Source organism: Petaurus breviceps, unplaced genomic scaffold (genome assembly GCF_028583685.1).
Source record: "Petaurus breviceps papuanus isolate PSGF00001 unplaced genomic scaffold, PetGlider_PUasm1.0 90752, whole genome shotgun sequence".
NCBI classification, from domain to species: domain Eukaryota; kingdom Metazoa; phylum Chordata; class Mammalia; order Diprotodontia; family Petauridae; genus Petaurus; species Petaurus breviceps.
Window position 1 is genome coordinate 14,034,598 of NW_027187336.1, and position 23,683 is coordinate 14,058,280.

Here is a 23,683-nt window from a genome sequence, read left to right on the forward strand (position 1 = left end):
GAGAGAGAGAGAGAGAGAGAGAGAGAGAGAGAGAGAGAGAGAGAGACCTATTCATTGATGAGGAACTGAGGCAAGCAAGGTTAAATACTTGTCCAGGGTCACATAGCTAGTAAGTATCTCAGGCTAGATTTGAGCTCAGGAAGATGAGTCTTCCTGACTTCAGGCCTGGAGTTCTATCTACTGTACCAAGTAACTTCCCCATGCCAGAATGTATAATTCATTAAAAAAAAAAAAACTATTCATTGAAACAAATACACTAGAAAAATACAAGCAGTAACATTAATTTTGTATAAGTAGTATACTTTCCTTTTAAGAATAATTCCTGCCCTCAGTATATTTTAGGGAGATAGAAAGGGAAGGAGAAAAAAATAAAAAAGAAAAGGAAGGAGATAAATATCACAATTGTTCTCAGGTCAAACTGCCTAGTATTTTTAAAAAGTACAAGCAAATGTTAGCAATTTATGGAGGCAATTCATTTGATCAGTTCTGTTGGTTAAGGTCATAATTAAGGAGAGAATATATGTTGTGTGCACACTGAAAACAAGGGTGGCCTTAGACAACAAGTGTGGTGTTGAGCTCTGGTTATTCTGGAAGGGTCCATTTATGAACTATGCTGCTTTAGAGATCAAAGAGAAGGCCTCCAGAGTAGAGGAAATGAGGAGCTTGGTAGTGTTGGCAGAATGAATTAGGGAGGCCTGAAGCTGAGAGTAGCAACTCCTAGTTGCTGTAACAGTCACAGAGGGCCAGAACTCTAGGGAGCCCTGATGCAGTATGCCTGCCCACTTGATCTTCTTACAGCATAAATCAATGAAAGTAAGAGATTTCCCACAGATAGAAAACTGAAAACATTCAGGGGCACTTTTCTTTTTAATGGAAAATACAGGTGTCATATTTTGGAGATACACCCCTGTCATCAGAAAAACAAACAAACAAACAAGCAAAAAACCCAAAATATTGTGACTGGAATGTGGGGTTTTGTGTTTTAAGAACTATATTAGACTCCAAACAAGTGACAGGAGTCCACACATTCAAAGATTAAGGTAAAAATTGTCTCCCAAAGCCTGTATTTATAGACATCACTTTTTTAGATCATACTTCCCCTTGGATATTTTCAACTTGATATCTCGTAGACATCTTAAATTCAACATGTCTAAAATGAAATTTTTTATCTTTCTCTCCAAATTCATCTCCCTGCTGAACCTTCTTATTTCTTTTAAGGCGACCACAATGCTTCTTATCAACCAGGCACATTGCCTTACTGTTATCCTTCATTTTTAACCTTCTGTAACTTAAACACTGAAATAGTTTTAACTTCTTTTTATTTTTTCCTCCAAAAGTATCTCTCAGTTCTATTCTCTTTCCCTCCATTCACAAGGCCACCGCACTAATTCAGGCCCTTGTCACTTCTCTCCTGCACAATTGAAGTAAGGGATCCTCAACTCAAGTTACTCCCATCTCTAATGCCTTTGACACATCACTGCCAAATGATTTCCCTAAAGTAAAGGTCTGATAACGCCAGTGCCATATTCAGTAAACTTTAATGGCTTCCTACTTTCAATAAGCCAACAACCATTTATTAAATGCTTACTAAGTGTGAGGTACTGTGCCAAGCCCTGGGCATTAAAAAAAAAAGACAAGAAAAAGTCCCTGGCCTCAAAGAAGATACATTCTAATCATGGAAACAACACTTAAATAACTAGCTGAATATAAAATATACAGAGCTATGGCAGCCGGGGGGACCCCCATAGAAGGGAAATGTTGAGCTAAATCTTTTGGGAAGCTAGAGAAATTAAGAGGAGGAGATGAAGATGCAGCACATCCAAGGCATAGGGAAGAGCCAGTTCAAAGACACAGTGGGGAATGACATGGTCAGACCTCTACTTCAGATAAAAAAACTCGCCTTGGCATTAGAGTGGCGGCTGACAAGAGAGAAAAGCGTCAGTCAGCAGGATGGGTTCGAAAGATATTGCAAAAGGTTTTGTTTATCTTTAATTCCTTTCCCAGTGGGGGGTGGAGGTAGAAAGGAGAGAAAACAAGCAATTTTTAAACTGGAAAATATCTAATTAAAAAAATTAGTTTGCAGAAGAAAAGATAAACAATGATAAGGGCTTGAAGTAAGATTGCGGCTGTAAGATTGGGAAAGAAGTATGAAAGAGATGTTGTAGAGACAGAAACTGTCAGACTTGACAGTCAGTCAGACATATTATGTAGGGCCAGAGTTTAAAGGGGAGAGTTACAGTGAAGCAGTGAACCTGGCTGACTGAGAGGAAGATGATATTATCAATAATTGTAAAGAAATTTGAAAGGATGTGATTATTAAAAACAAACCAAGTATTAGTTCTCTTTTGTACATATTTACTTTGGGATGGCTGTGGGGATATCCAATTCAAGATGTTTAAGAGGCAACTAAAAATGACTGAGTAATCGCTTGGGAGAGGACATAAGGAGTGGATATACAGGTCTGGGAATCACCTGCACAGAGATGATCATTGAAACCATTGGAGATAATGGTGTCACCAAGTGAGATATTCTAGAATGAAAAGAGATGAAGGTCCAGGCTGAGGCTTTGGGGGACATTCACAATTAATTATGATGATCTTTTTTTTTTTTTTTGCTTTTTGGAGGGCAATTGGGGTTAAGTGACTTGCCCAATGTCACATGGCTAGTTTTTGTGTTATGTCTAAGGTCAGATTTGAACTCAGGTCCTCCTGACTCCAGGGCCAGTGCTCCATTCACTGCACCACCTAGCCGCCCTAATGATGATGATCTTAATGATGAAACATAAAAAGGAGACTGAAAAGGAGGAATCCTACAGATAGGAAGAGAACGGGAAGAGAGTCACATCATCAAAACCTAGAGAAGAGAGCATTCAGAAACAAAAGGTGATTGAAGGTCAAATGACAGAATTCAAAAAGGATCAGTATTAAAAAAAGGCCATTAATTTGACAATTAAGAAATCATTGGTACCTTTGGAGAGGGCAATTTCAAAGTTGCGATTGAATGATGAGGTTAAAAGCCATGTTACAGCAGCTCAAGAGAAGACTAGAGGAGGAGAAGTAGATGCACAGAATGTAAATGAGTTTCTCAGGAGGTTCATCCACAAATGAGAGAACTAAGATAACAGTTAGCAGCAATGGTAGATTCATGGAGACTTTTTAAAAATATATGGGGGAGGCATGAGTATGTTTGTAGGTAGCAACTAGGCTCAGTTATAACCTCTGCTGTCTAGCATTTAAAGTCCTTGACAATTTGACCTGACCCTGCCTCCCATCTTATATTTTATTCCCTTTAGTATATTCTATTGTACAACTAAATTGGTGTTTGCTTACACTAACTTAGAAATTACACTTCATATTCCATTTCTCTTATTTTGAATTGACTCTTCCCCTTCCTCCAAATGAACTCTCATATCAACTCTGCCTCTTATTTCCTTTAAAATTCTGTTTAAACAACACTGACCACATGAAGCCTTTCATTTTCTCCTCCACTTCGAGTTCTTCGTCAATAATAATAATAATTATTATTATTTTTAAATGACCTTGTATTTAGTGTATATGTGTATGTGTGTAATTCAAAGTCTCCCCCAAAATAATGGAATTTCCTTGACAACTGAGACAGTTTAATTTTTGTCTTTGTATAATGTTCATCTAGCATAACATGTGGTGCTGAGTACATGCTTAACAAATATTTGTTGATGATATCACATATGAAATATGATGTGATATGTTATGTTATGATGTCATCTGCTATCAACTTATGTATCAGCTTTGTGGCATAGTGACTGGCTCTTTAGGCCTAGATTCAGGAATGCTTGAGTTTAAATCTGGCCTCAGACACTTTCTAACTGTGTGACCCTAGGCAACTCTGCCTCAATTTCCCCAAAAGTAAAATGGGGATAATAATAGCATCTACCTCCCAGTGCTGTTGTGAGGACTAAATGAGATATTTGAGAATCACTTAGCACAAGATTTGGCACATAGTAAGCACTTAAGAAATGATAGTTCCTTCTTTCTTTCATTAAAAAAACTTTTAAAAAATTATTTTTATCTTCTAAAGCGGAAATCTAAAAATTAAAAAAAATAAGTAAAATCAATAAATACATGTAATTAAACTAATTAAATTTTAAAAAATAAGCAATTCTAAACATAGCTTTATGTGCTTTATAAATCATTTCATAGTGCAGTCTCTGAGTTTTGGATGTGAGGTATTAGAAATAGCACCAAACTGGCATTCATGAGACTGAGATCTATTGACCTTGAACAACGTACTTAATATTTCTTTTCTTTTCTTTTTTTGCTTTTTGGAGAGGGGGAGGTAGAAAAATTGGGGTTGACTTGCCCAAGGTCACAAGGCTAGTAAGTATTAAGTGTTTGAGGCTGAATTTGAACTCAGGTCCTCGACTCCAGGGCTGGTGCTCTATTCACTGGGCCACTTAGCCACCCCAACACACTTAATATTTCTGAGCCTCAGTTTTTCTTCTGTTAAAAACTGAGATTCCTCCCATGTGTCATTCTATTTCTAATAGGGTTGTCATGAGGATCAAATGAGATAATTGCTTACAAACCATAAAACTCTGTACAACTTAAGATCCACAGATAGAGCTCCAAGGGACCTTTAATCATCTAGTTGCATAATCAAAGAAATAAAAGATACCTCAGAGATAATTTAGTACAACAAATAACTTACCACAAACCTCCTCCACAAAATATCCCCTCTTAGCTCAAAAAAATCCTCAAATTTAATATTTTTTAAAGTGTAGGACATTATATTTACCTCTATTAAAATTCTGCATTATCTTTGGGAAATTAGTAGGCTGTTAAAAAAAAAGAATCAAACAACTTACTGGATCCCAATTTTGTCATCCTGCATTTTACTATCATGCCACAAAAACTATCTCCATAGTACCACCCAAGTGAGAAGTTTAATAAGCTGTTCAGCAAAGGAAGGATCTTAAGATGACATGACCCATTCTTCATGAAGTCACACCATGTCTGAGTAGTAGTTATTTCCTTTTCTAGATGTCTGCATACCACTTCTCTTTCGATATATTCTTGAATTTCTCTGGAATTAAAGTGGTGTTCATTGACCTACATCATGCAAATTCTACATTATCCTGTGTTTTGAAAATAATGAAACCATTTGCCCTTCTCTTGTCTTGCAGCATTTCTCCTTATTTCCATGAATTTTCACAGATCACCAACACCGGCTTAGCAATCACATCAGCCAGTGTCTGGGTTATGAGAGCAATTGTGTGCTCTTTTTCAGTCTCTTTCCACAACTTGGATTCCAAACCCCAATTATCCCTTTTAGTTCTACTCTTTTCACTTCAAAATCATTCTCCTTGGAAGAAAAAACAGAAGTAAAATAAGAAAAAATGAGATCTACTTTCTTACTTAGTGTCTATTCAAAGGATTTAATTTGAAATTTATTTATTTGTAGTATGTAAGCACCTTGTGGGAAGGATCTATTTCATTTTTTATTTTTGAATCCTCAGGAACATGAGGGTCCTTAAAAAGAAAGCATGTTGAATTCAATTGTCCTCTGATCCTCCACTTGAAGTGGTCTGATCACATTCTGTATCCTCCTCTTTCCTCCAATTAACCTAAAATGTCCATTTTGTTGTCCTAAAGATTCAGTCAGTCCATCATTAAATGTTTATTGACCACCTGCAATATACCAGTCAGGCACTAAGTGATGGGATAATTCATCATCAACTTCACAATCTTCTCAGCCCTCCTGTTCTTGAATATATTCTTATAGGACTATGACCTTTTCTTATATTAGATGTCCAAAACCACCTTCCTGTAGTTCAATCCTTTTTATGCTTCTTTTAAAAATTTAAGTTGGTTAATATGTTCCTTTTGTAACTTCCTATATCTTTTTAATCCATCTTTTCTTCCTTAATGAAATAATTTCTGTTTAAAATTATCATTTGTAATAGTTTCCCATACTTCTTATTCCATATGATTTTAGACTGTGGGATTTTCTCTCTGCCCCCCCCCTTTTTTTTAAATAGTTGAAATCTCTTCTCCTCAATCCTATGATACATGTCATATTATGCTTAATTAGCCCATTCTTTATCTATTATGAACTTAAGAAATAGTTCCTCCTTGATAGCTAGAATCAAATCTCGTTAGTCTTCCCATCTTCTAAAGGATGAAATTACCATTAAGGCAATAATTAATTAGCTGCTTCCTGGGAGAGAACAGTTGAAAATATAGTCATTATAGCTTCCCCAACTGAGTCATGGATTTTCTCACATGAGTGTATCTTTTAAACTATATAATGTTACTCTGTCCTTCCATTTTTATTGTTTCTGTTCCCTTTGGTATAACTTTCTGGAGCCACATTCCAGATAAAAGTCCTATCCACAAGGTCTAAATAATATCCGTGAGGTCAAATTTATGTGCTTGCATAAGGATCTCTAGTCTAAATTATTTATTACCCATACTTTGTCCTTTTATAAAAATGTCTGAAGCTGTGGATTTCATTGCTGCCCCCTATCTTGGATTTTGTCTTCTGTGAATGACTGCTCTGGGTTGGTCATTATCCCATTTCTCTTTGTGCCTTTACAAAAAGGCAGACATTCTAGTAATGGATAAAGTATTAGGTCTTTATTGTGGCACATTTTAATTCAAAAGAGGACAGGCCAAAGCTTAAGTTGTGACACCTAATGGTACAGGCATAGGAAAAAGGGAAGGGGGCTTCAGGGCACATAATATAACTGGCTTTCAGTTAGGTGGAGAGGGAGATTTTAGTTATCAGAAGGGATCATGACAAGACTTTCAAGTCTAGTGATCTGGACGCTAATAGTTGAGTTTCTAGAGAGACTTGCCTCAGGTTTAGAATACCTGTTTTTGCCAAGTAATCAATCACTCCTAGATAATATGGGATATGTCTGGTTTCTATTACTTCCACATTCAAGAAAGCTCTATTCTTCATAATGGCATTAGCTTTTCTTTTCTTTTTTTGCTTTTTGGAGGGCAGTTGGGTTTAAGTAACTTGCCCAAGGTCACACGGCTAGGTTTTTTGTTTGTGTGTGTTAAGTGTGTGAGGACAGATCCGAACTCAGGTCCTCCTGACTCCAGGGCTAGCACCCTACTCACTGTGCCACCTAGCTGTCCCAATTAGCTTTTTAAAAAATAGATTGAATAAATATTGTGCTTCAGGACCAGGGGAGCAAGTCAAGTCCCAATTAGTGTGTAGCTCCCACCTCTAACCTTATAAGTGGGAGAAAATTCTCATTAGGTCAACACAAATGGCTAACAAGAGTGTTTACAACAGTGTGGTTTGCATGGTGTTTGCACAGTGGTACAGAGATCAGTATAGTAAAGAAGGAAAAAGGAAAAAAAGTACACAGAGGTATTAATGCTGAGCAGCACCTGTGACTATCTGCACAGGACTTTTGGAACAACCTTCATAAATGTCATCACAGTCAAGGTTCATCCCAAGTGCCATCCAGTCCCACAAGTTTAGAATTAAACTAGTGTCAGTGACAGTCCAGAGAGAATCACACCTTGAAGTATACATTCAAATTACCTTCTATTAGGTCTTCAGACTTCACAAAACTGTTTCAGGGCAACATAAATACACTTAGGTCTAACCCAATAGAAGAAGAATTCTAGGTGTGCTATTTAATTACTTGTGTGACCTTGGTCAAGTCACAATGTTTCTTTGTCTCAGTTTCCTGTTCTGTAAAATTAAGGGATCAGAGTAAGTTTTCTTCAGCTCCAAATTCTGCAATCTTTGTTCAGAGTACCCTCAGCTAATTCTGTACCTAAGCCAGAATATTGGTAGGGAAGATAAATTGCTAAAGGAATCCTAAAACCCTCACTTTTCAGGCTGCTCTTGAGTTATCTGGACCATGGTTTCATATCATTAGTGTTTTATCACTTTAGGTTAATGTGAGTAGACATTGCTTTCTTAAGAGTTTATGATCACTAAATATGTGTGAAAAGAACCCAGTCTAATTGTAATATGTATTAGGATTTACTGGAAAACTGTACTTAGTTCGTTTGATCAATTATAGGGAAGGTGATTTTATTCAAAAAACATTGAGAGAATATATGAATGTGTTTATGATATAACTTTTTCAATGGCAAAATTACAAAAAAAAACAACAACCCCATATTCCTAACTGAAGGAGTAATGAAAAGAACCTATTACTAGTGGTATGAAATGTTACCCCTGTCAGAGAACTCCAATCTTGACTCTGTGTTCTTAAACATCTATGGCCCTATTAAGTTCTGTTATTTTCTTCCTAATTTGTGCCATTTAAAAAATGATTTTCAGTTAACTTTACCATGGTTCATTTCTCTCCTTCAGACCATTTTCAAATGGTTCCCTGAAAAAGTCCATGCTTTAACACAAACCCATTTTAAAACTACAATAACCGTGAGCTAAATAGCAATGTGAAATAACCAGATCTTAAAGTACTGATGCTAGAGGAAACTGGGTGTCAGGGTAGTTAATTTTTATCCTTGAATGCCCTATTGGCTTTGTTCCTTTTGTGCTCGTTGTTGGCACTATGGGCAAGATTCAGTTCCAGAAGGACCAGACCTAGGAGGAAGACACTAGCTTTCTCCCTGACCTTCATCTCTTCTGGGATAGAGGCTTTCATTTCATAACAAAATCATCAAGCACACTCTCTTGAGGACTGTGTGTATGTATGTATGTATGTATTCTACTAAAATGCTAACATGGTAAAAAAAAAAATTGAGTATTCATTTTTTTCTAAAATATCTTTGTGCTATTTAAACAATTCCCCAGGGGGGAAATTGCACTGAATGATCTCCTATTCTCTCTGTGAAATTTAAATTGGAAGGGCTAGCCATTCTCCCTCCTTTCAGTAATTAGCTTCAAGTCTTCTTTGAGAGCCACTGCTTCAACTCAACAAAAAATATCTTTAGTACCTATTTCAGGCAAAGCATTATGCTAGAAGCTAAAGGAGATACAGAGTTTAGATAAGATAGGTATCCTGCTAGAAATGACAGTTTAAAGTTGGGGATATGACTCATGCATAAATGACTAGAAGCCAAAATAAGACATGGTAAATGCATAGTATGAAATACAGGTGGTCCTGTGGCTACAGAGCTGGCCTCAGAGCCAGGAAGATTTGAGTTCTACTCTTACCTTTCATGAATACTGTGTCTGGGTGAGCCTAGGCAAATCATTTAAGCATTTAGTACTTCCAGACAGTACTCTAAGGTTATAAACTACAGAACAGATATCAACCAGCATTGGTAGAGTTTCCTTTTCTTCGATTACCTCATACAAAATTAATTATAGGTCCATTCCCAATTATTGCAGTGGAGTCAAGGATTGAAAGGGTTTGAGGAGAGTATTCTTAAGAAATGTTTCACAGAGATGGCATTTAAGTTCAGCTTTAGAGGATGGAAAGAATTTGCAAAGGGGGGAAATAGTGTATGGGTAATAGGGGATTCCATGAACATGGAATCATACGAACCAATGCAAAGAAGCTAGAATGCATGGGGCCTGGTGTGGGAAAAGAGAGAAATCAATTGGACCAGATTATGCAAAGGGAAGAATTGTGAGATAGGCTGGAATGATAGGATATTGTGATATGGAAGGGTTTGAATGCAAGGCTATTTGGTTATGGACTTGAAATAGGAAAACAATGGGAAGTGTGAGCAGAAGAATTACACAATCAGACCTGCTTATACTTAAGTAGATTCATAAACTCATCCATGTGGATATTCCTGTTAGTGGTGCAGATCACAGGGCATCCTTATGCCTTTTTATCCTATGTAATTCTTGTCCTTTTTAAATATTGCTATGGTAGCAGATTGAAGGGTGAATTCAGAGCAGGTCAGGGGAGGCAAGAACATTTGTTTGGACACTATTACATTAAGCCAGGTAGCTGATAATGAGGACATGTGCTGTGGCAGTGACAAAGAGAATAGATAGGAGAAGTCAGGATTATAGAATATTATGGAAGGAAACTTGACAGAAAGTGATGATTAATAGAATATAAGAAGAGAGGGAAAAGATAATATCAAAGATTACACCAAGATTTCTGAAATGCATAATTAGATGTGTCCCCCTTTCAATAGTGGCTTGGGATATCTGAGGTGTTTAGGAAGGACACACCTCTGGTATGAGGCCTGCTGAGCCCTTGTCAAGGCTGCTTATCCACCTTTGTATCTACCTGCTACCCAACTCTTATCTGTGCATCCATGAATCTGGTGCATGCACAACGGCCATACCCTGGGAAATTGTCTCAGCAGATGGGCTAAATCAGGTTGAGGGTAACTGACAGGCTTCTACATGTAATGGTAATGTAATTTTGAATTTGAAGATCCCTTTGTGTTGGCAAAAGTAGCAGGTACTTAGCACTTAGTAACTGATCAAGCTTCTGTTGGGGAAACAAAGGGTATGAACTCCTGTCTCCTGTTACTGACTTAACAGAAAGGGGTTGACTGCAACAGGAAGTAGCTAATGCTGTGTGTGTATGAGGAAAAGCCCCAGAGAGGCAACTTCTTGAGTCAGAACTTCTTGGGACAAGAATCTGGAGGCAGAGCAGCTACAGAAGAGTGAATGGAGAACTGAGCCAGCATTTCCTGAGAACTTGTGGTGGTGGAGCTCCTTCTGAACAGGAGCCCAGGAGCCCGGTGACTGAGGAAGCATGACTGGGATGCTGAGACTTTGTGGCTTGGTTGAGCCTTGAATTCCCTGGAGCAGAAATGGTGAAGAGCTGACATGGACCAGACCCTGTGAAGTTCAGTGTGGAGCAGGACCTCCCCAGAGAGCTGGACAAGGAACTGGGAGCTGTCTGCCAGTGAACCCAGGTGACAGTCTTGTGAATTCAGGTAGAATCTGGGACCATGGAAGGGGATCCAGGGAATCTGAGAACAGGCCCCCAGTCAAGATGAAAAGACCTCCCCCGGTACCGAGTAATTATGGAATTGTAGTTTACTAGTGACTTAGGGGTGGAGGGTTTGTGTACGATACTTAGTAATTGATTGCTGAATAAATGACTGATTGAATTAATCAAGTGTGCCCCATGAGTGGAAGACTTTGACTATTGTGCTTTGAGATGATTGTAATTGATAAGTGACTGACTGACCTTGAGATGATTGTTATTTGTTTTAAATATTGTGACCACTTTGGTGAAAACTATGTGGCCATTTTAATGATAAACTGTTGTGAATACTATATTGTGATTTTCTGTGATAAATTGTAATATTGTGAATGCTGTACCTTGATTTTCTGTGAATGTTTTGCTTTGATTTGTTATGGAATAGAGTGTTCACTATACTGTGTAATCAGAATCTTAAAAGCTGTTCACAATAGCATTCTTCTGGAAAGATTCTGTGCATTGGCATTCATTACACCAACCCATGGGTGAGTTGGGGGGGACGGAGGCTCGGTATCCACCTGAAGCATTTTAAGATTTTCCTGGCAGAATGGGCAGATGAGAATAATTTGTTCCAACAACAATGAAGGTGGCTGCAATAGGTGCTCTGGAGTGCCCATTTAGAACTTGGTCAGACATTGAAGATGCCAAGATCATCCTCTATATCCCAACCTATCACTAAGCATCTTTACTTTTGTCTTGCCACTGGAGTTTTAAGATTTTGGAAGAAAGAATGAGACTGACAACTTGTGGAACTCTTTCTCACTTAAATAAAATTTACACATGAGTCAAGACATCATGCCATTGGTCCTCTTTAAAGATGAAAGATGAACAAGTAGCTTAGAATCTAAAATAGAGACTTCAATATTGAAACACAAGGATAGAACACACAGAATAAAGACACACACACACAAATAAAGAAAACCAATAAATCAATGGGCAGGATAAGATTTATTTCCTAATCAGGTCAAGAAGTACATTCTTAAGCATAATTCTCTCTTCCATCAGACTTCTGGCCTTGATAAGTAAAATAAATTTAAACTGTGATTAGTATTGTTTATATCAGTAGCTATCATCAGTTTCAGAGGACCCTCATCCACTTGCTGTCCATCTCAACCATGAAAAGTAGAAAAGTGACTGTCCTCTTCAATTTCCTCTCCCAATACTTTCTGTGCAAAGTGCTTTGGTGTAGATACTTTTTTATGTGGCCCATATGGCACACAGAGCTTTGCTTAATGTGCCTGATGTGCTGAAGAGTTCACAGAAAAATCTTTGGAAGCCAATGAAAGATTCATTTTCAGAGCTCCTGTCCTGAGTACAGCCAAAGCCATTGGTGTCCTTTCAATTTGATATGTCTCCTTTCATTTTTATAGGTCTTTGTCTTATCTTTATTGCCTTATCATTGCTGTTTAGAAAGATTTCTTTGTTACATGTTATCACCTCCATATTATAATATAGAAGTTGCCTTCTGACCCCTTCCATTCCCATCATTTCAGGATGCACAGCATGAAATGTGATTCTTTTATTACTTAATTCCTTAGTCTCCTTACACCCATTTCCACTTCCATTTCACCATCTCCTTTCATTTGACTCATATATATATATTTTACTTTGTAGTTCCTTGCAGCCTTCTATGCCTCTCTGTAAGAGAGCCAAATAGAACTCCGTGGTTAAAAATAGTTTCTGACATTATTTGTGATTCCTAAAGTGTACCACAAATAACCTTTTCTCATTTGATTTCTAGCTAACATGCTGACGATGCTCCAATCTTGTTTTCAGATTATTCCATTACATAGTGCTTTCCCCTGCATTCAGAAAGTTGCAAGTAATGGTTCTGTTTGGGTAACACTTGCAGAGTCATCATTTACAGTTTTATGAAGCTGGAAAGGCAAAGAAGAAAAACACTGGGGTTCAATTGCTATTTGAAAGGGGGAAAACCATAATTAGCTGTTTAAGTAAGAAACTATATTGCCTGATTTACAGGTATCTTTGTGCTCTAGAGGAACATCTCAGAGGAAGTGAGTTGTGTGTGTGTGTGTCCAGCAGAAAGATTTTTTGTATCACACTGAACAATGGAGAACATTGCTTTTTAAATGTAGTCTCAATGAGGCAGGGAAATGAAATTTATTACCAATTTTGATACAAGTTCAGGAAAGCAAAACACAAATGAATTCAAAGGAAGGAATTTTCTAAGCATTAATAGTACAACAAACACATTTCATTGTTTTTAATCATAAAATTTTAAATAATCATACACACAATTATTAACAGCTTTGAGGATGTTTCTTTGATGTTCTGTAATAGGGGTGAGTGGGCAGGGGAGGAAGGCTTTCATCTACAGTGTTAGGCACCTCCACAAAACAAGAAAGCAACAACAGACTTGCAGTATTCCTACACTAGGAGACTAAATGTTCATATGTTAGAATCAATTATTTAGGTATATAAAAAGAAATTTCCAGCGAAAATAACACCACTTTTTATTATGCATTCTAGGGATACATTAAATACAAGAGTAAATGTTCCTTATTGAATAAATATATATGTATAGTACATTGTGTATATATGTATATGCACATGTATACATACATATTCAAGTTGTCATAAAAGTATAGATGATACAATATGACATATAATTGATACTAGGGCTATCTAATACATGATGTGTGAGCTGTTTGAGAAAATGAAATTATAATGGAATTCCTATCCTCAGTGCTAGGAAATGACTGTCCTTTGTTCTCTTCTATAAAGATACACAGTAATGTCTTAGATGATTTCCCATGTATATAAATATCTTTCAACAAGTCAGTAAATTCAAAACAGTTAAATACAACTCTGAATTTTGGGGACTTTATTTGCCAGTTTGGTCCACAGCATTATTTCTAAGGTTACATTCAGCAGGCATTGCACAAGCTTGGCTATTTCTTTGTAAACTGCATGGCTTGAAGTAATTTTTTTTTTGTTTTCTTTCGCTAACAGGTACATGAGGCAGTCCCATGTTACAGTGAGTGCAATCAGTATTCGTGGGTTGTAGAACACTGGTCTCCATGCAGAATCAACAGTGAGCTAAGGGCTTTCCGTTGTGGAGAAGGAATGCAAACTAGAAAAGTCAGGTATGTGAAAACCTAAACACTTTGGGGGAAAAGCTAAGAAAAAGACATAGTTTTCATAAAAACAAGGTGGTTGGTTTCACCCCGTGGTGCTCAGGTTTCCTTTCTTGAAAAAAATATGGTTGGACTACATATGTGTGTATATATACATATATATATTTATTTATGCACATATATATGTATATATAGGTGTGTATATTTACATAGGCATTCCTTTTGAAATGTCTCTTATAGTTTTCTTATTAAGACCTATATGTGCCATAGTCTGAGACCATTGACTGACTCATGACCATCAAGTGACCTCAGATGGGTAGATTGTAAATAACTTGATTCATCTGTTTATTAGTATGTTGGTTCATTGACTTAAGGGATGGGTGTTTTCCTTTTTATAGGTCTTGGCACATCCAATATGTGGGGTTTAAACCTCAACAGTTAGCCTTGGGGAGAAGTCAGTAAATTCAGAATGAAAATATTCTCATTTTAATAAAATTCAGTTAATGAGAATAGTGAATGAAACAGAAATTTTAGGGTTAACAAATATATCCAAACACTAAAAGATGCATTGTAACTTGGATTCAAATGGAGAGAGAAGAGTAGTTAAAATGTCACTGAGAGGAAAATACAGCTATTCTCACACTACTTCAAAGAATGTGTATATTTTATACACAAAGATAATATGAATTAGAAAATTGATACAGTTAAAATATGGAAAAGAAAAAAATGGAGGAGAAGGGAGAGCAACTAGAGACTTTTGACAGGGGAAGAGAAGGGAACAAGCATTTATTAAGTGCCTACTATATGCCAGGCACTGTTCCACACTTTACAAATGTGATCTCATTTGATAGGTACAAAGAGGGCTTTTCTTTTACAATTGTGTCTTGTAAATATATTTTCTGTCCCCAAACAGATTTCTAGGTCCTTATGGGCAGGGACCATCTTTACCATTTCTTTTGCCTCCCCCCTCACTGTTTATTACAGTACAGAGGGCTCACATAGAACTGAAAGAATAAAGATTATTTAGCAAACTAATTTGTGAAATATTCCCACTTTGTTGGGTTTTTGTAATTCTTAATTGCATGATGTTTCACCTTGTTTAAGTCATATTATAAAGTCTATTCTGCAGTCATTGAGCAACCTTCTCCCCCCCCCCCCCACACACACTTTTTTTCTTAACATGACAGATGTGTAAATGCCACGGATGACAGTGAAAGCGGCAGGGTGGACAGTGCCCTATGCAATCAGGCTGAAATTCCTGCAGAAACCCAGCCATGTTCACTCCTCTGCCCCAATGAGTGTGTCATGTCTAACTGGGGACAATGGAGCAAATGCCCACAGGTACGTAAAGACTCTTCCCCTCCTCATTGCTCAGAATCCTTTTGTGATGGTTCCTCCAGGCTCCTTCTCTTGCCAAGGATGCTTTTTAAAGCCTTCTGTCCTATAATGAGGAAAAAAATTATTTTCCAGAGGAAACCAAAGTGAACAATTTCAACAAGTTAAAATGAGTAATTTTCGATGCCAGCTATTCTTCCCAGGACTCAATCTTAGCAACAGGAATGCGGAAATGTGCCTGTAATGATCACACTAGGATTCTGCTGTACTCCCATTGTTAAGGGGCTCTTCTTTAGCAATGAAATGACTCTCATTATAATTTCCCGGTTCCGTTCCATTTTTAGCCTCGTGGAATCAATTACATCTCAGGAGCACAACTCCACTGTGTAATTTAGCTCCTGTTAGAGTGTTGATCTGTTTTCTCCTTCTGCTACTCTCAAAAATGATGATCTGTTATATTCCCACTACATGCCACTGATTGGATGGAAGCTTAATGTAACATAGTATAAATGTGTCAAGCATGACCTTACAAACCCCTTATTTAGGTCGGAGTTTTCAACTTCACAGTTTTGAAAAGATGATCTGGGAACAAATTTTGCCTTGGTGATTCTGTCCAAGGATGGAAATAGATTGGATTTCCTTTAGCATGTGATTTCCAAAAAGTCAGGAAGACATTGAAGGTATTATGTGGTTGTATAGATCAGGGAGAGAAAGAGTGAGTTTCTTGTCTTTTTAGTTCAATTACAATACTGATGATTTGGGCAAAGGGTGATGTGAAAAGGGATAATGTCCTTGAGATCAATGGATAGCTAGGAGCTGTGGTTAATTATTGTCTCTGAAAGCCTTATCTTTGAAATTGATATAACTGTTCATGAAAGACATTTCCTTCTGTCTTTGGCAAAAAGATGAAAAAAAAGCAGCTAGACATTTGTGAGGGGAGGTTGTTTTGCCTACTGGGCCATTTCTTTCAGGAATACCTTAGAGATATGTGTTCCCTGGAAATACATGTTCCTTATTTAGCTTTCACCTTAGAAAAGCCATTTAATTTTCCCTTAGACTAAAATAGGTCATGCCACAAGAGCAAAGTAAGCTATTTAAACTATCTTAATGGTTTTGTTATATGACCAAATACATAAATTCATCCTTTATCTCAAAAACTGTTTCTATCATGTATGCTTTATTAATTGTAAATCTGCAGAACTTCAATTATATGTAGAGAAGAAGAACTATTTCAGTTTTCCCTATAATTCACTCATGAAAGATTCTACTAACTCACGGACATTTTACTATAAAATATTGTCCTGTTAAATTAGGATACAGAAATGTCTATAGCCACTAGACTGATGTATTATTTGGTAGAAGTTTTTGCAAAACAAGGTAGCTTAGAATTCTGAGGTCAGTGCTCCTTGTATCCAACCTGCTGTTTTTGAAGTTTACTTTGTTTAAAAAAATCATGTAGGATTCAGAAAGACTGAGAATTTGGAAGAAGAGAAATCTGAAAGATTTGTCCAGGTGTTTCAATTTTTATTCTAGGATTATTACTAGTATACTTAAAGTGTGTTAGACAATAGTTTTAATGCTGGCCATATCATATAATTGTAAATTCCTTGTTTTGTGTATTGCTTGCAAAATGTCCAAGTGAAAAAGTGAAAAATACATAATCATTTATCACAAGGATTCCCAGCAACCATTAGAATATAAACTCCTTGAGGGCAGGGACTATCTTTTGCCTCTTTTTGTATTCCTAACACTTAGCACAGTGCTTGGCACATAATAAGAACTTAATAAATGATTGTTGATTGATTGGCATAATCCAGCCCACAGAATTCCCTGCATGCCCAGTTCTCTGAATCTAGGAGACAGTAAGTATGCATTATTGATAATTAAAACCAGAACACAAACAAACGAAAACAGGTAGATTGATTGAAGATTCACTTGATCTTATAGTATTTTATAGATAGAATGAGGACTAATGTTTGATTAGCAATCAAGAGTTATAAAATACATTAATGAAAAATCAAGGTGTGTATACAAAAGTGTATGTACAATGCTCTTTGCACCACGATTCTAGTGCTTATAAATATTGGCAATTATTTTATATGATTCTCTTTTAATTTTCAGATGGTCTGCTCCTTGACCTTGATCATCTCCTTGATGAGAGGTGCAGCTGGCCATATTGTGCTCTGTCCTCACTCATGATAGGTCATGCTAGCCAAAAGGAAATGATCTAGAGATTATTAAAAAGAAAAGGCTATTTTCCTCTTATTTATGCAGATAATTTTCTTAGTGCTCTACTTTGATTTAGCTGAGAGAAACTTATGAAATCTACATACCCACATAAGTCAGGGATTCAGGATACTGAGGTTCCTCTACAGAATGCTAAATTGTAACATAATCAGTTATTTTTAAATAATCTGCATAGTAAAACAATCAATGGCCAAATATGTATGCTGCATGTACTCTTTATTTAGTGTCTGATTTAGGTGCTATGGAAAATGCTAAGGAAATAGATGGCCCAGGTCCTGGCCTTGTGTGGCTTATGAGAATCAGTGGCAATCTTCAGCTGATTCTCAGGCAGAAGGAAAGGTGAATTCTTTAGTTGTTTGAATAGCTGAGTGATAGATAAGTCAGTGTCTTTCAGGGAATACAATGTTTTTTTTCACAGAATGGAAAAAAATAATTCCTGTCCTCTAGAAATTAGTTTTCTAAGCCATTTTCTCTCAGAGTTCTCAGTTCCACAACAGACGTATCTATAGCACTTTAAAGTTGGCAGAGTACACACATTATCTTATTTTACAACTCATCTTTGAGAGAAGAGCCCCAGATATTATTAGCTTCTTTTTTGTTACAAATGAAAGCAATTGAGGCACAGAGGTTAAGGAATTTTCCATAGTCTTGTTAATAATAAATATCAGATGTTGTATTTGAACCCTGATCTTTCAAACACCGAATTCAGAACTCTATCCTTTTAGCTCAAATACACCAGGAGCATTTGTCGCTTCGTCAATACTACACAGGATAGAAGAGAAGTAGAATATAGTTTTTGTCTTTTAGGATCTTGCAATATACATGAGACGTTTTTATTTTCCTTTCTCTGTCCTTTTGGTTGGTTTGTTTCACAGGAATTTACAAAAGAAAGTATTGGTAATTCAAGGACCATGGAGCATCTGTCTCTGATCTGTCTCCCTTAGACCAAGGGATCAAAAAGATTCAGTAGAAGGAGATTGAAGCTCCCATGGCACAGTCTCCTACAATCTTTTTATAGTAGTAGATGGGAAGTAGAAATAAAGTTGTATTTATTTTTCCACCAAGGAAATATCACCCTCAAAATCTGAAATGAGTTATTAGTTGATCCTTCAGAAATAAAATTTGTCACCTCTCTGCCTGAAAAAGAGTCTATCTCTAAATCTAGTAGTGTTAAGGAAAAACAAAACAAAACAATACAACTAAGACATTGGAAAGATAACTGTGAATGAATGGGTTACTGACCTAGCAATAACTGCCAGTTATATCCCATAGAAAAGAACGAAGAAAATGGAGACATTAAAATTTGTATTGGGAGCGTTTTCAGAGTATATTCAGAAACATTCAAAACTATAAATATATTGAACAAGAACAACCACAATTCAAGGAGAAATTTGTAGAAAATGAAAAGCAATGTATTTCATTTACCTGCATGTTCATACTCTTTCTTTTCCCTGTAGCACGTGTTTTGATTTTTTTTTTTTAATTGGAACCCCATGTGTAGAAACTGTTAAAATGAAATGCGGCTTTTGGTTATATGTAGGAAAATTTAGGATAATAGGATCCTAGATCTACACCATGAAAGGGCAGAGAGATCATCTAACCCAATCCTCTATTTATTATTTATTTGTTTGTTTGTTCATTGGTTGGTTGGTTATTGAATAGTGAGTAAAATGAGTAGAAAGGAGAAAGCAGAGTCTCAGACAGCTATTTCATAATGGGTGAAAGCAAACCTCTAGGGAAAGCCAACCTTTAGAAATCTTCTTCCAGCAAGACACCTCAATTTGAGCAAGGATTTGAATTTTAATTGATTCCTATCAAACTTGCATAGTCTGAATGCTTCAGTGGATGATTAGAATGATTGCCAAGCATAACCTTAGCCAGCTGGAATTCGAGCTCTCCAAATGCCATCTCATAATCAAATAGTGACTCAGCTCTCTAGCTGCCCGATCACTCTAGCAGCCTCCGAGGGAGTATAGTATCACAACCCAATCACTTTGCAGAGAAGCTGCTCATGGCTTCAAAAATATAAAATCTGGGTTGATTCTCAGTCATAACAAAACACTGCCACAAAAGTGCCCTTTTGATCTGTCTGTGGATTGCTCTCTAGTTCTTAATGCATGCAAAGGGCTCTATGAGGCTAAACTAAGCCATCAATTTATTTGGTGGAGACAGTACCTCAAAAGGATAAGGGGAAAGTGTGACAGCTTTTTGATAAGCATTCTGAAAGAAACATTTGAGGTTAAGAAAAATGCCCTTTAATCCATGGCACTCCTGTGTTATTTTTGGAGAAGGGCTGTCAGCAATGACATTTAATTACTGGTGACTCAGCATTTCTATACAGTGACACTATTTCTGGAAATGGCCCTGCCAGGGAGGTAGCTTGGAAAAAGTCAGCATCCAGGACTCCTTCTTTGAGTAACTAATGTTCCCCTGTATGCTATTCTCCTCTTGGATGCCATAACAGTTTGGGAGGTAACACTTTCTCAGGAACAATTCTAACCATCAAGGTTCCAGAGCCACCCTCTCTCTGGAACTCATAGGCAAGAGACTTGACAGAGAAACTGTGAATCTTTTCTGTAGCATCCTCCTCTCCAAAGCCAAACTGATATGCTATTCTTGGAAGGTGCAGGGATTCAGCATTTGGTGACCCTTGGAATTTTCACTCCCCAAAAAAACCATGTTTCCTTCTGTGTGAAGCAGCTTCAGGGTCATCACACTTAATTAATATTCACTGAGCAGCTGCCAGATGCCTAACACAACATTAGGCCCTACATGATGGACTCCTGGAGATAACTACCTCATTTCATGTAGGCAAGCAAATAGCCACTTCAGGAAGGTAGCCTTTGGCCCTGCTACAGAAGAGAATTTGTGTATTAGAGATGAAGTAGCATAATCTGTCTTTTAAGCTAGATAGCTGGGAAAGGAGAGCATTCGTGTTATAAGAAAATGAGAGAAAGAGAGAGAGAGAGAGAGAGAGAGAGAGAGAGAGAGAGAGAGAGAGAGGAGATGAGAGTATGTGCTAATTTCTGTGCTAGTATCAGTCAGGATATCAAAGCAGAAATGGGTAATGTATGATTCTTGATCTCAAGGAGTTTATCATCTAGTGGGGAGAAAATACATACAGTGTATCAAGACCACATTCTAATGGGAGCTCTCCACTATCAGTCCCCAATTATTAGCACCCCAGCATCAAAACTAATTAACATCAATTAGCACTAACAAAGGGATATTTACAGAGATATGACAAGAAAGGAAGTACAATTATTTCCTTTAGACATCTGTGAATACTCTGCCTTATACCACCTTGGTACTTGGGGAAAGCCGTTGCTACAGAGCATTTCTTTCCACAAGTTCAGATCTGAATGTGGCAGGCATAGCCAATGGACAAGATGATCTTGCTTTCCTTTGATGCATGGCTGCTCTGAGACAAGCATATCACTTTACCATTTTGCTCTTCACCAAGGTTGGATGTTGGCAAACCTTGGCATTCCCATCACTAGAAGTCCGGCAGCTTAACCTTCTGACTTTTTGAAGCTCACCAAATCATAAACTAGTATTCTTCTGTATACATTCACCTAAGACAGGAAAGAATAGAGTATAGAGACAGGAGCAACAGCAGGACCATGGTTTTTTTTTCTTTGTTTTGTTTGCTTTTCCACCACATGGATCCTTAGGATTCTTTGTTGATTGACTCAGATGCTTTTCCTAAAAACCCCCTTCCCCTTTTTCTGTTACAATTATGGACTTCTGGATTTTATCATTTGAACTACTCTTGAGTTTTTTTTTCTTGGAGATACTGGGCATTTGCTTTGGGTAATTTCTTTGTAAGAGACCCCTAGAATGTCTGTCTCTCTCCACCTGAAAATCATCTACTAGTACCTACCACATAAGGGTATCCCACCCAATAGGTATCAGCCAACATTGTGAACCAGAATATTCCTATTTTATTAATGTAATTGAGTTGTTGGGTTTTTTATTTTGGAATTTGACTGAAACAGTAATTTTCTGGATAACCAATGTTATGAAACACTATAGGAGGAGTCATAATACTGGTTCAGTGGAGAAAAGACACATTTTTTAATATAAAATTTTCACACTGATTCCACTTGCCCGTGTATCAGTCAGCCATTTAGAACATGTAGCTAATGCTGGTTGTATTCAGAAGAACCCTGCATAGGCTCTTCTTTTAAATATCTCTTTTCACATCAAGGGACTTTTTCTTTGCCTTCCATATTGTTGACATTTGTTTATTCAATTCTACCAGTTGGCTATTTATAGTAGTGATAGTAGGAAAAACAAAAGAAAAGAAAAAGCATTGGAGCATGGAAAAATAATTGGTATTTCAGCATTCTCTTATTACCAGGCCATCATCTTCTGTTTCTACTTTGTAATTGATTCATGCCTTGAGTTAGTAATGGTTTTCAATAACATTTACTTAAGCAATGGATTGATACTGATCAACAATTCCCATTTAAAAGCACAATGATACACTCCTGGTTAAATGGAAACAGCAGCCAATTATTTTGATCTCCTTGATCATTTTATTCTGCTCCTTCACTGAACTCCCACTTGATAGTACTTAAAAATCTACACCACACAATTTGGCACACACTTACATGCTGTTTTTTGTCTTTCTCTACACTAACATAAGGAGAACTGGCCAACAAGAGCCCCTTCCTATGATCATCTACTCAGAATATATGCTTTCCTGCTAATAAACCTTGTAGACAGCCTTGGTGAGCTTGCTTTCAAAAGTGCCTAATGATGTACAATGGAAGGGAGCTGCTCTTTGTGGGTATTTTATGACTACGTCCAATTTGCTAATCATGGGATGAAAAAGTATACTTTTGATTGACTGCTGAACTAGAACTAGGTATGCATTCTGAAGGCCCAACTAGCCAAAAAAAGTCTGTCTTGCTCTTTCTATCTCCTTTTCCCTCTCTGTCTCTCTCTTTCTTTTTCTCTCTCAATGTCTTCTCTAGTTGCATTCAAATATGGAGGAATGGATTACTCTAAGCTTCCAGGTGAGGAGAGAGAGCTAACCCAGATTCAACCAATGAAGTGGACATGAAATCATGATCACATGGTCCTGCTGTTGTTCCTGTCCCTGTAGTCTATTCTTTCTTGTCTTAGGTGAATGTACTGAGGAATGCAATAGCCTATGACCTTATGAGCTTCAAAAATCCAGAAGGGTAAGCTGCCAGACATCCAGTGATGGGGATGTTGAAGTTGTCAACATCCCACATTGCTAAAGAGCAAAATAGCAAAATGCTATACTTGTCTCAGAGTAGCCATGCATCAAAGGAAAGCATAACCATCTTGTTCATTGGCTATGCCTGCCACATTCAGATCTGAACTTTGTGGAAAGAAAATTTTGTAGCAACTGCTTTAAATTTGGTCCCATTCTCCCCAAGTAGCAGGGTGGTATAGAGCAGAGTTTAAGCATGTGACTCTAACATCTGATGACTTGTCATACACAAAAGAATTAGCTCAAGGCAATCTCCTTTTAATGTCGCTGATGTGCTAGCCTTTACTCCTATCCCTTATTTATGTCTGCAATGCAGGACAGTTGCACAGAATGCCTCTCTCATAAAAATATTGGGGGGAGGCTTGAACAACTAATTCTGGTGTATGCACAAAGTCACATTTTCTTCCTTTCAGGCCTATATCCTTCCCAGTTTACCAACTGCTGGTGATGATCTTGCTCCTAGCATAAATCCAAGATTTCTTGTCAAGACTAAGATAGGTTCAGTTAGGGTTCAAGTTTGGATCTTCACAAGGGCCAGAGAGAAATGTAATTGATATGATGAGTATTAGGTGGATAAGATACATTAGGTAGAGAGGTCATAGCATGTACTACCTGAGTGACACCAGGTTCTTGGTGGCTGTATCAGGTCTCTGGTGTTAAGCAGTCAATAAGACTTTTTCTTCTACACATAAGGGTTCTTAATGAGAACAATACCTCTTGGTTTGTTATTTATATACATTTTTGCTTGCAAAATAGAGTATGTTGCATTTTGGCCTAAGTAGCCTCCATATCCCTATGTTGTATTAATGACTAAAATTGCAGTGTGAGATATGAGTATGTGGAAATCAATACTTTATACTTTAATGTAACTATAAT

The 23,683-nt window shown here is 37.2% G+C and overlaps 1 protein-coding gene across 1 annotated transcript in view; it reads left to right on the forward strand.

Moving 5' to 3' along the window:
- The window catches only part of THSD7B (thrombospondin type 1 domain containing 7B), a 1,193,076-nt gene that overhangs the window by 1,036,448 nt on the left and 132,945 nt on the right, over window positions 1-23,683 (forward strand). Inside the window, exons 16-17 of the mRNA XM_069067855.1 lie at window positions 13,853-13,986; window positions 15,165-15,318. Coding sequence (XP_068923956.1) covers window positions 13,853-13,986; window positions 15,165-15,318 — 288 coding nt within the window. The remainder of the gene's footprint in view (window positions 1-13,852; window positions 13,987-15,164; window positions 15,319-23,683) is intronic.